This window comes from Lasioglossum baleicum, chromosome 8 (genome assembly GCF_051020765.1).
Source record: "Lasioglossum baleicum chromosome 8, iyLasBale1, whole genome shotgun sequence".
Taxonomy (NCBI): Eukaryota; Metazoa; Arthropoda; class Insecta; order Hymenoptera; family Halictidae; genus Lasioglossum; species Lasioglossum baleicum.
In genome coordinates this window covers 3,743,345-3,760,508 of record NC_134936.1, presented here as the reverse complement: position 1 = coordinate 3,760,508, position 17,164 = coordinate 3,743,345, and the positions used below count along the sequence as shown (strand labels likewise).

Here is a 17,164-nt window from a genome sequence, read left to right as displayed (position 1 = left end):
GTAGAGAGTAGCTGCCGTTGAGAAAACTCGCACAACAGTTCATATCATTTGCAGTGCAATGAAATTGTTAGTGATTTAGGTGTTCATGCATCAATTATCTATTGCATGCGCCCCACGTTTTTCGTTTTAAATCTTACAAGTATTTTCATAGCTATTAAAAATTCACAATCACAAATTTTCAGGACTATCTGTACGGGGTTAGGAATCTGTATGGGGCTAGAAAAAATTATTTTATACTTTTTAGTCCGTTTTTTAAACGTGGTGTTTTTAAAAAATTTATTTTATACTTTTTGGTCCGTTTTAAAAACGTGGTATTTTTAAAAAAATTATTTTTATTTAAATAATTTCTATCTGTGTCTGCATTTGACCTTTTCACTTCGTTAATGCAATGTAATGAAGATTCTCACTTCGCGCTGTTATAGTTATCAAGTTGTTGTGCTCAAGCTAATCTATAGATATATTTTTAGAATAGATTAGTGTTCAAGTAGTGTTCAAGTACTAATACTTCTGACATTATCGGTAATGACGTGATTAACAATAAACCATGTGCTTTTAATAAATGTTTCCATTACAGTACCTTGACTTTTGCACTGACAATGTAAGTACATACGTTACATCTTTCAATGAACCCACGCAAAATGTCACGTTTATTTACAGTTTTGTTTTTAATCGATAGCAGTTTTCTTCGATTAGTTAAAATTTTTGTTTATTTTCTTGATACATCACATTTAGGAATTATTGTTGGTGCTTTTCATTCATTTCAATTCTACATCCAGATTTACATGCTCAGCATTTTCGTAATGACTTCATATTATTATACTAAAATGGCATGACGATGCACTCTATATTTTTTTATATTGTTTATTTATGAAGGTTCCATTGACATCTAGGTCGTTAGCAACTAAAAAATCAACTTTCTAATTTTGATATTTTTCAATTGATATCGATTTCTAAATGTCCACCGACCACGAAAATAATAAAATTAATCAAATACAATAGCAGTTCTAGTTGTGATACACGCATGAAGTTAGACAGTTTAGGAATATCGATTTTCCCTACATAATTTGGCTGTTCATTCTTAATTAATTCTGTCCTGATAACTGTGATCAACTTCTAGCCCTGAATTTTTTTCTACATCAAAATGCACACTTTATTGATAAGAAATCATACTTTTCATTGACAATTATGATATATAACATATTTTAAAAAATTACTGAGCAAAATGAAAATAATCGTTAAAAATTTGTATCTTTGACCTGCGCTATCTTTCAAGTCCCAAGAGGGCCCACTTTTTAACAAGTAAGGATCTTTTCAGTGAACCTTCCTCTATATAATGTGACAAAAATTATTTCCTTGTTCGAGTCTTTTTTCAAGATATTACTATTTGAAGACATCCGCGTCGCGTTATCTTGTCCGTGCTCGGACGCGCGCTACGCGCTGAATTCGTCAAGTACGCAGCCTCTGAAAGTCTGACAGAACTGTGTTGAATATTTATACAGGGTAAGGCGCCAAAAACAGGCCACCTGAATAACTCGGCTGCTATTGGTGTTAGGAAGAAATGCATCAGATGGAACTTGCTTGGTTTCGAGGGGGCATTAATCAGATGTTGGTAGCTTTTTTGTAGGTGGACGCGTAAAGGACATATGAAGGTCAACTTCATTTTTTTAAATGGAATGAGGTATTTTTTAATACATCAATCGATGCAGCTGGACATTCGTTATAAAAAAGTACTAACCTATGTATATCAAAAAGTTAGTAGTTCAAGAGGTATTTCAATTTAAATAACTCTAAAATTCCATTACCGTCGTACTAAGACGTTAGCGTTTACTTACTAGTGTAATGGTATTTTAAGTAATGGTATTTTAGAGCTATTTAACCCGGCGTTAGTTAGGTGGGGTCTCACAGACCCCAGAGATTTTAGATTGATTGTAACATTGTAAAGATGTTTCATTAGTTAAGTATTTTTGAATAATAAAAATTTAATTTCGTGGATCTCCGTTTTTACTCTGATAAATTGCAAGCCTCTTAAGCAATACCTAATCTTATAATTATGAAAAAGATATTTATTCCTATAATACAATATATTCTTTCGGTGGGTCTGTGAGACCCCACGTTACCACTTACAATACATTTTCCCACCTTACCAACGACGGGTTAAATTGAAATATTCCTGAACTTAAAAAAATGAAGTTGACCTTCATATGTCCTTTACGCGTCCACCTACTAAAAAGCTACTAACATCTGATTAATGCCCCTTCGAAACCAAGCAAGTTCCATCTGATGCATTTCTTCCTAACACCAATAGCAGCCGAGTTATTCAGGTGGCCCGTTTCTTGCGCCTTACCCTGTATAAGATAAGCTTTCAATTTTGAGAGACTACTCCTGGATTTTCGAATGCGTGCTCTCCGCCCCATCACATAATCCTAACTAATTCTGATCGCATAAACTTTGCATTCTATGTACCCGTCATACAGAATTTGAACTAGTAATGAAAAATCATGCGATCAAAATTAGTTAGTACTAGGAGGTGGGAGGGGGGGGGGAAGTGCCAGCCGTCAGGCCGGCCCGATCACGCATACGAAAATCCAGAAGCAGTCTTTCAAAATTGTAAGCTCACCCTCTATAGAGTGACACTCTGTCCTGTTTTCTCTTTCATCCCCACAACGTGTTTACAAACAAAAAATGAACAGATGCCGCCCCGGAACAGGCTTACGTTGCCACGGAGCGTGCAAGAATACGGAAAATTCAATACAGTATTAGCAATCATTTTTCGCAAGTATCTCAACTAATCTCTACTAATGACAAAAGTTGATCAAAATGTTGTCCTTGACAACATACGTCAAGGTCAAGGTCATCGGAGCTGCCTTCCCTAAACGTAATAATCACGCATAATCTATAGGAGAAAGGCACAAATTTTGAGTACGGTAAAGTAAAGAGCAGCCGTTTATAATATTGTAATGAATATACTTGTCGCGAGACATCTCCCCCGAATACCGAACGCGAACGCGCCACGCGAGACCGCGAAGCGCTACCTCCTACGGCGACCGCGAGGTGGCTACAGCGACGACGCGGATTCTCGCGAGTGAAGTGATAGCGGTGCGCGTATAAATAGGGTCGCGGAAGCTGGATTAGTCAGTGATGCCAGAGCTGTGGTACTGTGGTACTAAACCATACCCCCACCATAGCCTACTATTGGCCCTACGTTGTTTTCCAACGCGCCCGCGCGCTACACTCACCAGCGTATCACTCTACTGTATCCGTAGAGGTACGCTGGTGAGTGTAGCGCGCGGGCGCGTTGGAACACGACGGAGGCAGTGTTCCGATTGAACCAACCGTAACTCGCGCATGCGCGGCCAAGACAGTAGCGTATCTACAATGACGCAGCCGAGCGGCCAGGGCCCTGACGCCTTGAGGCAGTTATTCTGGCGGGAATGTACCAGTGTTATTGGCGGGACGACTGATGGACGAGAGACGATTATGTATTCTTTTGCGTAGTTATTGCAGTGCTCTTTCCCTATCCCATCCTCAAAATAAAGAATAAGTTTCAATTATAAAAGTCTGCGGGGGGTGCTCAAGCTACACGATTTCATCGAAATAGTTACGCTACTGAGTCTGAAATTGCCGCGCATGCGCGAGTTACGGTGGGTTCAATCGGAACACTGGTACCACAGTACCACAGCTCGGGCCAGGGGGTGTCGACTCCTTTGTTAAAATATGTGGGTATAGAAACTGTATCCCCACTCCACCCGACTCTTTGCTGGCGGCGCATGGCGGCGTCGGTTTTTCAGCCATTTCCAGCCATTTCTGACATTTCTGACGCGCTCGTTGACATCGCTAGACCACGTCAGATCACATATAATTACTTTCACAATATAATAACTTTTATATTAATATAATTATTAATTACTTCATACTACTTAATATAGCAAGATATAAGTTAAAAAGGAGTTCTCTTGTGTGTTCTATTTTGTATTTTTAGTATTTGTATTTTTACTTGAAAGTGTAGTATTTATAAAGTATAAAGCTGCAAGATGCCTGGATACATGTGTGTAGTGCCTAGTTGCAAATCTGGTTCGATGGTTCCTGCACATGATTTTCATAAAGACACAGTTCGAGCACTGCAATGGAAGCAAGCCGTAAATTCTCCAAGACTAGATGGGCTATTTGAACACGAGTTGAAGAAGTTTCATGTGTGCGCATTGCATTTCACAGAAGACGATGTTATTCCATCATTAGTCAGGCGCAAATTCAAGCAGGACGCAATTCCTAGTTTGCTTTTACCAAGGCGCAACTACACGAAGAAGAAGAATGCAAAAATAACGCAACTGCAAATTGAATCAGGTAAATGTCTACTATTCATAACCATTTCCATCACTATACATTTCTATTTTTAATAAATTATATAATTGAATTATCTTATTCTTATATGATTGCAGTTACCTTTTGGAACAAATGGAAAATCCATGAAATAGGAGGAATAACAAGCAAAAAAGGATGCCAAGGCGCAACTATACGAAGAAGAAAATGTTATAAAGGTAAATGTTAAATGGTATAAAGTATTGTGTATTATGTATGAAGTTGATATGAAGATGTTATATTATGAATAAGTATTATGAATGAGTATGTTTATTATGAATGAGTATGTTTATTATGAATGAGTATGTTTATTATGAATAAGTATGTTTATTGTGAATAAGTATTTTATATTGCAATAATAATAAATATGTACACATACATAACCGTTGTAAATTAATTTTTCTAAAAAACCCAATTCATAACTATAAATAGCTAGCGATGAATACGATTACACGTACATGCGAGGTTAACTATGTGTGAGTACACGTTTGTGTGATCACCAACACATATACGTTTTAGTTCGGTCGGCTCATCTTTAGCTGAGAGGGCGCCCTGAACAGTGCTTCGAAAAAGTACCAGAGTCGACACCCCTTGGCTCGGGCTATAGTATAGCGAATAGAGAGTATTCTCGAATGCTACCACACTAACGGCTACGAACTGTCCCAACCTATCCTGCGCACCGCTCCACGGCCCCAAGTGTCAGACGGCACGGGGAAACCCTACCTGCGAGAGACATAAATCTCCGCTGTCCGAAGCGGCAAACACCGCCGGGCATCTTCTACCAGTGATGCCAAGACTGTGGTACTGTGGTACTAAACCATACCCCCACCATAGCCTACTATTGCCCCTACGTTGTTTTCCAACGCGCCCGCGCGCTACACTCACCAGCGTACCTCTACTGTATCCATAGAGCAGGCATGCACAGGTGGACGATTTGGGAGCAGGAGCAATCGACCCTGCTCCTGAGCAAGGTCGGAGCAGTGACCTTGCTCGGACGTATGGAAGGGGGACCCACCAATTGTAAACGGAGCACGAGAGAAGACGAGACGAAGAGCGTATGAGAGTGGGGGCGGCGTCTACGGTGTTGTAGTCTGACCACTCCGGTGCGCTCTCCACTTCCCCACGCCCCTCCCACTCGTCTTCCCTCGTGCTCTGTTTACAAGTCACGCTTAGTGGGTTCCCCTTCCATACGTCCGATCTGCTCTGAGAGCATACGGGGAGCAACTTGGGAGCACGGGAGCTGCTCTGAGAGCAAAGAGCTGTGCATGCCTGCCATAGAGGTACGCTGGTGAGTGTAGGGCGCAGGCGTGTTGGAAAGGATACGTAGGGGCAATAGTAGGCTATGGTGGGGGTATGGTTTAGTACCACAGTACCACAGCCTTGGCATCACTGTCTTCTACCCAAGTGTCAAACGGCACGGAACTCTTTGCTCCAAGTGTCAAGCGGCACGGGGAATCCCTGTCGCTCAGGCAGCAAACACTGCGAGCACCCCATTCCCGACCACCTGCACCATGCGGACCATTGTAAGATCATAAAAGATCATTGAGTTATCCGTCCAGCGCCGACACCGTTCTCGCCGGTAAACCGTTACCATTAGATGTAAAAGTAGGATATAAGTCGTTAGGAATTAGCCGTCTTTCCGCCGATGCTTTCAACTCTCGTTCTGTCGTTCGCCGTTTATTCGCGTCTCGCCGTTACATTCAAGTCGCGTTCCGTTCTTCGCCGGTGCGTTTAACTCGCGTTCCGTTTTCCGCCGTTACATGTAAGTCGCGTTCCGGTTTTTGCCGTTGCCTTTCATTCGCGTCCCGTCGTTCGCAGGTGCGTGTTCAATCAGCGTTCCGTCTCTCGCCGTTGCGTTTACTTCGCGTTCCGTCTTTCGCCGATCTATTTAATTCGCGCCCCATCTTCCGCCGTTGCGTTCAACTCGCGTTCCGTCGTTCGCCGTTACATTTAAGTCGCGTTCCGGTTTTCGCCGATGCGTTTCATTCGCGTCCCGTCTCTCGCCGTTGCGTTTACTTCGCGTTCCATCTTTCGCCGATGTATTTGATTCGCGTCCCATCTTCCGCCGTTGCGTTCAAATCGCGTTCCGTCTGTCGCCGTTTCTTCGCGTCTCGCCGTTACTTCTGTACTGATCGACCCGCGTCGCAATTCGACGCATATACTGTGACAAAGGGCCTCAGCCCGTAATAAAGAGACCTGCGTTGCGAATCCAAGTCTTGTTCATTCGTGGCTCCGAAAAATCCTGGACAGCCGATTGAGCTGGCACACTCTCCCTATGTCCGAGTGTTACAATATATGGCTGAACGATAATAGATCATAATCTATGGCTGTTGCCAAGACACTCAAGACAAGGCTTCTTAGCAAACGGAAGATAATACCTCGCTGACTGTAAACCGAACAACGCGCGCATGTAATAAACAAATTTTATAAAAAGTCCTACATAAGGTAAATACTCGTTTAACTTGTGGCCAGTATTTATTATATCTTTTTCTTTTAATATTGTCTACAGGAGGAGGCACTAACTATTGTCAGCTACAATAACTCCGAAAGTATGGAAGTAGTACAAAAGTTATCGAAATAAAAGTTGCGTCGGTCAACAGGGGCCGTAGTTTGGCGTTGATGTTTTGCTGCTAGTTGGAGTCGCTTCAGAAATGCGAAGGTCACCATTAAATAGAATACTATGCTTTGGTACCTGTTTTCTGATAGCGGTTATTCAGACAACTCCAACGAGGTGCAACATTAAAGTCTTTGTAGGACAGCAAAGGTCATTTATGAAAAAAATAGCGAAATAAACTTTAGTAAGCCTCGTAACTAGTATGATTTAATTGATACAATCCGAGCGGTAAGATTGTATCGTGTGGGGACGTTCAATTACTTTATTAGGATATTGGACAATAATTATTGGTTTAATGAATTTGCGTTAATTATCAAAGAACACAAATATATTCTTACTATAAGAATTCGTATTACAATTGTGTAATTGTCGCGAATGGATTGAATTTAGAATAGAAAGAATTGAAAGAAGATATTACCTAAGCTAGGATGCACAGTGTTGACGCACTGGCAATGCAGGGGTCTCGCAGCAACCTTATCACTGCCTAATAGATTTTAAACAAAAGTCGCTGAATTTATACGGTTAAACTTTGATTCGAAGGGGAATTTTAGCCCGATCTCACTGGTAGTTGACTTCCGAGATGGAGCACGACGCGACACGATTCGTGACTACGATAGTACTATCTCCCGACAGTAGAAATGCAAGGACTTATATACCCCTGCAATGACAGGTGGTACTTGTCAGTACCTTTCAAGTGAACATTCGTATTTTGTCAGTGATCAGTTGGTCGTGCGTATGTTTGGGCCCTAAACTAAACTAAACAGTTATGTAGATTTATCTAGGTTGTTCGTTTATCTAGGACGGTTCCTGCCAGATATGATATTGAACACCTGTTCGTCACCCGTAACAGCTGACTGACGCACTCAGTTTTAATGCACCGAGAAATGCAGGGGCGATCTACTACAGAGTGTTCGACAAGGACTTTAATACACCCGATCTTGCTCGAAGTGACTTTCGTCGTGGAACGATACGTACTCCGTGTGTTCACTTGAATCAACCCAATTAATAGGAGGGATCTATGCCCTTATATGAATAGTACCCAAAATCGAGCCTAAACGATGGTGGGGGTCACGCGCTACTTCCTATTAAAACTGAGTTCTTAGAAATTATATTGTATTAGGTCAATCGGAAAATTCCGTCCGTTCAGCGTCGAGTAGCCGTAGCTCGAAATGTCGTCAAGTATAACGTCTAAAGTAATGTTAACTTTTTAGTTTGGACATCTTTCAATAAAATTCGATACATAACAATATACGCTTGCATCAATAACATCGTTTTTTTTCTACATTGAAAATGTCGGAATTTGAGCCGAATAAGCGTCATTTGCGCGAAGTGTTAAAGATTAAGATCTGCTTCAATTGGAAGAAAACTGCAGCTGAAGCTCATCGAATGATTGTAGACGTTTATGGCGATAATGCTGTTTCCGATAAAACATGTAGAGAATGGTTTCGACGCTTTAAAAATGGTGATTTTACTGTGGAGGACAAAGATCGTTCTGGACAGCCACGAGTATTCGAAGACGAAGATTGCAGGCATTGAGGATGAAGATCCATGTCAAACGCAAAAACAAATTGCAGAAGCGTTAAATTCTGCTCAATCTGTCTTTTCCGGTCTTTTAAAAACCTTGGGGAAGGTCTACGAGGAAGGAAAGTGGGTTCCATATGAACTCAAGCCAAGAGACATTGAAAAGCGAAAAACCATCTGCGAAATTCTGCTTGTGAAACGTCACAAAAGTTGTCAAAGAAACGTTAGAAGGTCTTCGCTGGGAAATGCTACCCCATGCGGCTTATTAGCCAGACTGTGCGCCTTCTGACTATCGCTTGTTTTGGTCGATGGCACACGCACTTGCTGAGGAACGATTTAATTCTTACGAAGATGTCGAACAATGGATCTCTGACTGGATAACCTCCAAAGACGACTCATTCTTTCATCGCGCAATTCGCTTGCTGCCCGAAAGATGGGGAGAAGTCATCGCTAACGATGGACAACATTTCTGATGGACAACAACTGTTAATGTACTTTTTCATTTTGTTTCTTAAATAAAGCTCTACTTTTTGGAAAAAAACGGACGGAACTTTCCGATTGACCTAATATAACTCGTTGCATCGCTTGCAAGCGCCCTAGTATCTATCAATTTTAAGTAAGCCCTTTGTTCTTGAATAGGCTCTCTGTTTCGACACATATCTCCGGAAGGATCAAGAGTCACCAACGGAAATGTCCGCATACCTAACATTTGCAATCCTGGAAAAACGAGTCTACTCCCTTACTTGTATTCCTGTTGTATCGTAAAGCGAAAACAATAACAGAGCTGGCACATTCTCATTAGTCTAACATCAAGAGATACTAGTGTGAGAAATTGCTGACCTGTCATCCTTTTCACGGTACATTACATAACGAGCATCATTATCGAAAGCAGACAGCAATAAAATTCGTGTTATCTTGCGTCTCTCAGTCCGCCGAGTCAGTCTCTACCAGATTTACGTTTTTTACGCATGAACGTGCTAACAAAGGTCGACAGTTGAACCATGATGCTCCTTCAAATGGAACAAGGTTTAGCGAGGTGAATGTCATAAGTAGACAGTGGATCTTTATGTGGAATAAAAACTTTGTACCTGAATTGCAATGAACTAGCGTGAAGTGGAAGTTGATTTTCTTTTTTAATATGTTTAATAGATTTAAAATAATGTAACAGTATTTTTACATTTTTCTAATGGTATTTTACTTTTTTAAAATTAATCTGCTCATTTCTGTCATAAATGCATAAAATCCGTTGTCTAATCATGACAATAACTCTTGGTACGCGGTAATTAAATAAGATATATTTCCCGGAACCGCCATAAAATATTTGTCAGTTCCTGGGACATCTGTTCCAAGCGAATGAATGTTTTCAAAAACAGGAGAGATACTGTCAAGATCGCAGAACTAGATTTCAGCCCAAGCAAATCCGCTGTCTCGTCATAAGAAGTTCTGACGTTACTTGTAGATTACTTGGTACCAATAGGACATTCCCAGTTAGCACACGACGTCTTAAAGACGTCCATTTATGGTGTGGTTTTTATACATGTACTCTGTATAGTGTAGCAGTACTAGAATTGGTATCACTTGTTCGAGTTAGTGTTCTTGCTTCAATTTCAATTCCAATTCCAATTTCAATTTCAAATCTCAATTTCAGTTTCAATTCCAATTCCAATTTCAGTTTCAATTTTTATTATGATTCTAATTGCAATTTATTGTTTTATAAAGCTATTGGCTGTGTTTCCGTTTACGTCCATCGTCAGAATTGGATGAAATTTTGGGAATAGGTTCTTTTTTAACTAAAATAATTATTATCAGAAGGATCTTTGGCGACTCGAAAAAAATTTTGCCATTTCAATGTCAGCCCCTACCTTACCGATAAATTTTTTTTACTATTTTAATGTTTATCTAGCGTCTACGTAGAGGTGGCATTAAGGATGATTCAATTACAGATCACATGTGTGAATTTTTATGGCGCTATGGGGTCAACAAAGCTGGTGATGATCCACTTTGGCAATTAATTGAAGATATTAAATATGTATATTTTGAAAATTAATATAAAATGTTTTCAAAATTCTAATTGTTAAACCAATTAATTGAATATCCTCAATGGGAAGATTATGGGAGACGGAGAGGGCCGGCCCGTCCACGCATACGAAAATACAGGAGTGGTGTCGGTAAGGTAGGGAGTGACATTGAAATGGTAAACATATTTTTTTCGTGTCGCCAAAAATCCTTCGAACAATCATCAATTTAGTCAAAAAAGGACCAATTTCCAAAATTTCATCCAATTCTAACGATGGACGTAAACGGAAACACAGCCGAAGACTATATGGAAGTTTTGGAGCCCGGCGCGTCAACTGTCTATTGGCCGACTGTGCCAACCCGCGTCTAGGTCGCGCTCTGATTGATGCGTGTTTTTCGTTAATAACTCCTAAACAAAGCAGCTGATAACATTTTTGCAAAGGAAAATGTTGCTTCAAATGATCTCAGCAACCTCCCATTTTTGGACACCCTGTATTAGATCGTCCCAAAAGTTGGTTTTCGATTCGTGCACATAATCCAAATTCATGTTAGGAAGTACTAAAACATTAACATAAAGATTATCGCATTGTTTGTATTTATTTAAAAACATTAAAGGAACGTATTCCAAAAGAAACTTCTGGGACAACCTAATATTATGTAGTTAAAAACGGTGCAATATCGGCGATTTGTTACGCAATTTATAAAATAGAGAATAAAAGATAAAACTTACCTCGATTCGCGACGAGCACGCTTCTGATGGGTTTGTACTGAATGTCGGTGGCAAATAGTCTTGATGGAATGTTACGCACTTGCAGCACATTGTTATACTTCATCAATGCACTTCGGGCTCGTGAGTATTTCATTTTGAACATTTTAATTAGGACACAGTCTGCAAACGGTTACACAACCTTCTATATACAATAGGCAGCAAAAGTTATTCGGCTCTTAACCGATTTATTAAAATAGCTCGTGTACGATTGTCGACGTATCAGGTACCTGTGCACAATATATGGATCTGCTTTCCACGTACGTCCTCTACTTTTGTATGCTCTTTTATCCACGGTCAGTTGAGATTTGGCTGTGTCAAAGTATAAGGAAAAGATAGAATAATTTTTACTTTATCAAATGGGGTTTTAACCCTTTTGTTACAACAGGTTTTCGCTTCACGATTCCATCATCAGACAAAACTATTACTATAGTTAATTGTCACTATTTGGAACTTTTTAAGTCCTATCTTTATATCCCATCTTTATGACAATAAATTGCATAAAACTCGGCTTGCTTGTCCTTCGTACGAGCTTTGTCTTACAAAGATGAAACTCAGCTAACATACGTTATAAAACTATTCACAACTGCAACGAATCCTGTGTACTATAATACATACTAGATCTTCAATAGTCGACATGATTGTCTTTACCCCACCAAGCGTTTTCATCCTAAACCCTTTCTTTTCGACTTAGAATATACAGTAGCGGACAAAAGTTTAAGACCGCTCTAAAGAAGACGATAACTTTTTAAATATTGTACTATACGATTTGAACTTTTTTGGGAAGCTAGAGCAATTAGTTTACTACAGGATGTGAAAAGAAATTTTTTAAATAATTGAAATTGATCGGAATTGTTGAAAAAATACTAAAAGTTGAATTTTTAACTTTTTTATGTGGACCTATATTTGTAGATCTGTGTCAATTAAACATATTCTGAAAATTTCTTCAAAATCGATCGACGTTGCAATGAGCTACAAACGTTTAAAGATGGTAAAAATTGCAGATTTTCAGGATTTATTGCCGAAAATCGTCGTACTATCCCCTCACTATCTATGTCACATCTCAGAACCAAGAATCGGCTTAGACCAAGACTTTACTGTACCAACGCAAATGATTTATCACTATTAGACTGTGCAGATCTTCATTTTCTTCTTTAACAATCTTAACAAGTTGAAGACAACATTATCTACAGTAGCGGACAAAAGTTTAAGACGACTATCTTTTGTACTCAATTGCTCTTAAGTGTCGAAGCTCGATATCTTCTGACGGAATTCGATATATCAGACGTCGCAAAGGTGAAAATCTTAAACCAAACTGCACCGTAGGAACACTCAAGCACGGTGGTGGTTGTGTAATGGCGTGGGCGTCATTCTCGCGAAATAGTCCAAGACAAATTCGAAAAATTAATGGCATTATGGAAAGGTTTCAATATCTGAACATTATGAAGGGAACCATGATACCTTGTACACGTAAATATATGGGAGACATAATGATGCCAAACATACCTCTAAAATCGTAAAACTTTATAGAAGAAAATGTTACTGTTTTACCACGCCATCACAATCATCGGATCTCAATCCGTTGGAACGTACACAAATATAAATCTAAAAATTTGAGTAACCTTTACACTGCAGTTGAAACAGAGTGGAACAACATTTCAATAGAACGATGTGTAAAGCTAATTGATTCTATGCCGCAAAATTTGTGCCTTTCTCCTATAAATTACGATGTATTTGGTATGTAATCCAGTAGATTTGTGCCCGGGGCATATGCAGATCGAAGTTTCGTTCCGGTAGGATCAATGGTTCAGGAGTTATGCTCTCTTAAAGTTGTGCATTTTTCAGTGTTTTTGACAGCTAAGGGCGCCGCCATATTGGTTCGTAGTGACGATCGCGCGCCGCTTACACGATGTTGCGTTTTAACTGCTCTGGATTAGGTTTTTGTAAATATTTTCCACGATATTTCTTCTCCAACATTTTCTGAGATATTTTCTCTATGTTAACGATATTACTGTGTGCCCGTCTAGCGGTTCTGCTCGGTAAACGACTCGCGATCGTCACTACAAACCAATATGGTGGCGCCCTTATCTGTCAAAACCACTGCAGATTGCTCAACTTAGAGCAAGCATAACTCCTGAAACATTGATCCTACAGGCTCGAAACTTCGATCTGCAACCGCCCCGGGTACAAATCTACTGGACATAAATTTTAAATCCGGTAAAGAAAAGTTTACCCATTAAAAGGTCACGCCACAAAATATTAACTTTTAAAGAATTTATTGTTACTTATATTAACATAAATACCTTTTTCATAAATAAGTCTTAAATTAATGTTCGCAGCAAATATACAGCATTGAAAGTTCCATGCGCATTCTGCCGAACACTGTTTATGTTTGGAAAGAGTCTAGGTTGTTCGTAGATAGAGTGCGTATACAGGGTGTGTCCGTTAAGTTATGTCATTTTTTAGGCATTTCCGGTAGTGTAATTAAAAAATGAGTTTTAGACAAAAGTTTCTCAGTACTTGGTGAGCTACATGTTCGCATATTCTTAAATCTGAAGAAATGCTTTCTACGTAAAAAAGTAAAGGTCATCTTGACTTTTTTGAATGGCACCATATGTTTTGGACATCATAGGATTGTTTCGGACGTCGAAACGAATTTAACAGTGTACTATACTATGACCTTGAAATGACCTCAAACTTGAAAATTTTGTGCAAACGTAATTTTAATGAAAAATTATTTCTTACAATATAAATCAAGTTACATCAGATGTTCGAACTGCGATCCACCTTCTATGATACAGAACTGTGCTCTTTGTATTAGATTTTTCGTTGTTGCCATAATTAGGGCGTCTCAGTTTATGTTTATGTTTACTCTCTTATTATATAGGGGATATCTTAATAACAAGTTTAGAAATCGTTTGATAGGAACGTATGGTCCAATTCGTTGGCCACCGCATTCTCCAGATCTGTATACGTTGGATTTTTATCTTTGGGGATATTTGCAATCTGTTGTATACGATACAGCAATCAATAATGTTCAAGAACTTCGAAATCGCATAACAACTGCATGTAATACCATAAACCGAGACGCCCTAATTATGGCAACAACGAAAAATCTAATACAAAGAGCGGAGTTCTGTATCATAGAAGGTGGATCGCAGTTCGAACATCTAATGTAACTTGATTTATATTGTAAGAAATAATTTTTCATTAAAATTTCCGAGTTCGAGGTCATTTCAAGGTCATAGTGTAATACACTGTTAAATTCGTCTCGATGTCAGAAACAATTCCATGATGTCCAAAGCATGTGGTAGCATTCAAAAAAGTCAAGATGACCTTTACTTTTTTACGTAGAAAGCATTTTTTCAGATTTAAGAATATGCGAACAAATAGCTCACCAAGTACTGAGAAACTTTTGTCTAAAACTCATTTTTTAATTACACTACCAGAAATGCCTAAAAAATGACATAACTTAACGGACACACCCTGCATATGTGTAAATGTTAAGAACAATTCTGAATTGTTCGACGCTTAATATCTCTAATACAATGCGATAATTATAATCTACTGAAAAGATAGTCTTCTTAAACTTTTGTCCACTACTGTATATTCTTAATTTTTTTAGTGTTTCTACTGTTTTAAATTGGACCAGGTCGTTTGTGTCATAAATGGTTAAAATCGGCAGTCTAATATAAATACTGACCACATGTTTTTAAAACTCTCTTCCCCTTCCGAATAAGCGAAGACTGTCCGCACGCAAAGCATAGATAATTATTTTGCAGAAAGTTTCGTCTAGTGATGGTGTATCGATGTGTCAACCTTCCGCAGAGTATCAAAAGGGTTAAAAACGTGTAGTTTAAACAAGTTTCTTAAATGATATTTACAGGTCAATTTAACAGAATGTATTTCTGTATTTTAAATATCACTGTTGTTTAATTGCACATGTAGTGGACCTTTGAATTATTTAAAATTATATACATATAAACCTTCGAACAAGCAATAGATGATCACTAGCTCATTCTATATGAATTACAAAAATGTCTTTCTTTCTCTTGTCGTGGAACTGATTTGATTTTACGGAAAACGGTAACACTTTTCTCGTTTGGAGAACACTGTTTCGGGGGCGGGTTTACTTCAGTTGTTGCACTAAACTCGCGGGTTTCAAATAAGTGCACGAGAACCGAATTCGTTCGTTATCGGTAGTACTGCGTGGTGCGATCATCAGTTTCCTGAAACAAACAATTTATAAGTTCAAGGTTAGCGAATCAAAACTTCTACAATAATTCGATAATTAGTACGAGATGTAATCAGTAAAATTTGTTAAATGTTTTAACAAAACGAGCTCATATTGCGTACTGTATGTTGCTTAGGGTAAAGTGTCCAAATATGGTATAGTCGCCTATTGTGGCACTACGTCTACTGGGACGTCGTTTTGGCGGCTGGAGGAAGATGCCTTTTACGCATGTCATTTCTGCCGTCAAAACGACGTCCCAGAAAAGATGCCTTTATGGACGTGTAAAAGCCGCCTCTTTGGAGACGTCGTTTTCACGGCAGAAATGAGATGCATAAAAGGCACCTTCCTTCAACCGTCAAAACAACGTCCCAGAAAAGATACCTTATATGTACGAGTAAAAGCCGCCTCTTTGGAGACGTCGTTTTTTACGGCAGAAATGAGACGCACAAAATGCACCTTCCTTCAACCGTCAAAACGACGTCCCAGAAAAGATGCCTTATATGGACGTGTAAAAGCCGCCTCTTTGGAGACGTCGTTTTTTAAGGCAGAAATGAGACGTACAAAAGAGGATCTTTCCCGAACTGAGGAACTTCTAAATATAAAACTATAAAATAAATCTTTATTTAATATTGGAAGTATAAAATGTTTACTTTTAATTTACTTTGAATTCGTGTCTGTCACTTAATCGACATGTGCGACAAAGTGGTTGCACGAAAAATAATCATAGCTCTTACGTCTCACGCAATGTGATTGAACTGTAAGATTCAAAAGTTCGTTGTAAGTTGAGTACGAAAACTAATGAGCATCTTCTTTAATAAAGGCCTGTTTTGAAAATATCGCGAGAACCATTAAGGTTTTTGCTATGTTACGTTAATAATTTTTTACGTAGAATGAACAGAGGAATCGGTTATTGTAACCAAATATATGCATTTATATTTAAAGAAATGATGCAATTGTTAATTGCACATGCACAGTTGCATTTAAAAGAAATCTAAGGGCCTACGGATGTAGCGCTCTTCGAACCATTCATCTTTCTCTTATGACATTTTTTCATAATTGCATTAATAACGGAGTTATGGCTTGAAACAATTGCATGAAACACCCTGTATATTATAAAAATTGATATGTTTTTCACAATAAAATGTTTTTGTTTATTTAGCAAATATATTGTATGTGTTTCTATGCTTACGTACGATTGAAGTACTTCAGAAGAAATATACAGGGTGTTCATTTGAAAACTTTCCAGCCGAATATCTCGAAAAGTATGAAAGATATTAAAAAAGTGTAAGACACGTGTCCAAGGATTTAGAGGATGAAAGAGGGGGGCAGTATCAGTTTTTTATTTGGGTGGCGTTTTCAAGGTCATTTGAAGGTCAACTTTGTTTTTTCAAATGGAAACCTACATTTTTTATTATGGGATCTTATTGTACGTAAAGAGACCAGCAATTTTCGTAGGATACTTTTTTATCCGCGCACTAATTTCGGAGATATTTAAGGAGAAGAAATATTTCCTAGTGAAAACTACATTGTCAATGTAAGTGACAAGTGAACCTATTTTTTAAGAGTTGTAATTTAATAAATAATAAATATTTCCTAACATATGCTTTTTGTTTGTTTGTTTTAGACATTTCCATTGAGTAGGTATCTAATTACCTTT

General features: G+C 38.7%; 2 protein-coding genes across 4 annotated transcripts in view; one reads left to right on the top strand and one right to left on the bottom strand.

Moving 5' to 3' along the window:
• The window catches only part of Pcb (Pyruvate carboxylase), a 152,355-nt gene that overhangs the window by 67,280 nt on the left and 67,911 nt on the right, over positions 1-17,164 (bottom strand). For 2 of the 3 annotated variants that reach the window (XM_076429319.1, XM_076429322.1), the window contains exons 2-3: positions 15,158-15,502; positions 11,238-11,585 (exon numbers count right to left, since the gene is read on the bottom strand). In XM_076429319.1, coding sequence (XP_076285434.1) covers positions 11,238-11,379 — 142 coding nt within the window. In that variant the 5' untranslated portion in view covers positions 11,380-11,585; positions 15,158-15,502. The remainder of the gene's footprint in view (positions 1-11,237; positions 11,586-15,157; positions 15,503-17,164) is intronic. The other variant, XM_076429321.1, reaches the window with a different exon arrangement.
• Positions 3,275-4,574, top strand: LOC143211546 (uncharacterized). The gene is made up of 2 exons (XM_076429329.1): positions 3,275-4,341; positions 4,437-4,574. The coding sequence occupies exons 1-2, from the start codon at positions 4,032-4,034 to the stop codon at positions 4,544-4,546; spliced, it is 420 nt and encodes a 139-aa protein (XP_076285444.1). The 5' UTR covers positions 3,275-4,031; the 3' UTR covers positions 4,547-4,574.

Excerpts from the sequence above, each read along its gene's own strand:
- LOC143211546 (XM_076429329.1), top strand. The coding sequence starts at position 4,032 with ATGCCTGGATACATGTGTGTAGTGCCTAGTTGCAAATCTGGTTCGATG. Across the intron at positions 4,342-4,436 it reads GCAACTGCAAATTGAATCAG|TTACCTTTTGGAACAAATGG; the intron begins GTAAATGTCTAC and ends ATATGATTGCAG.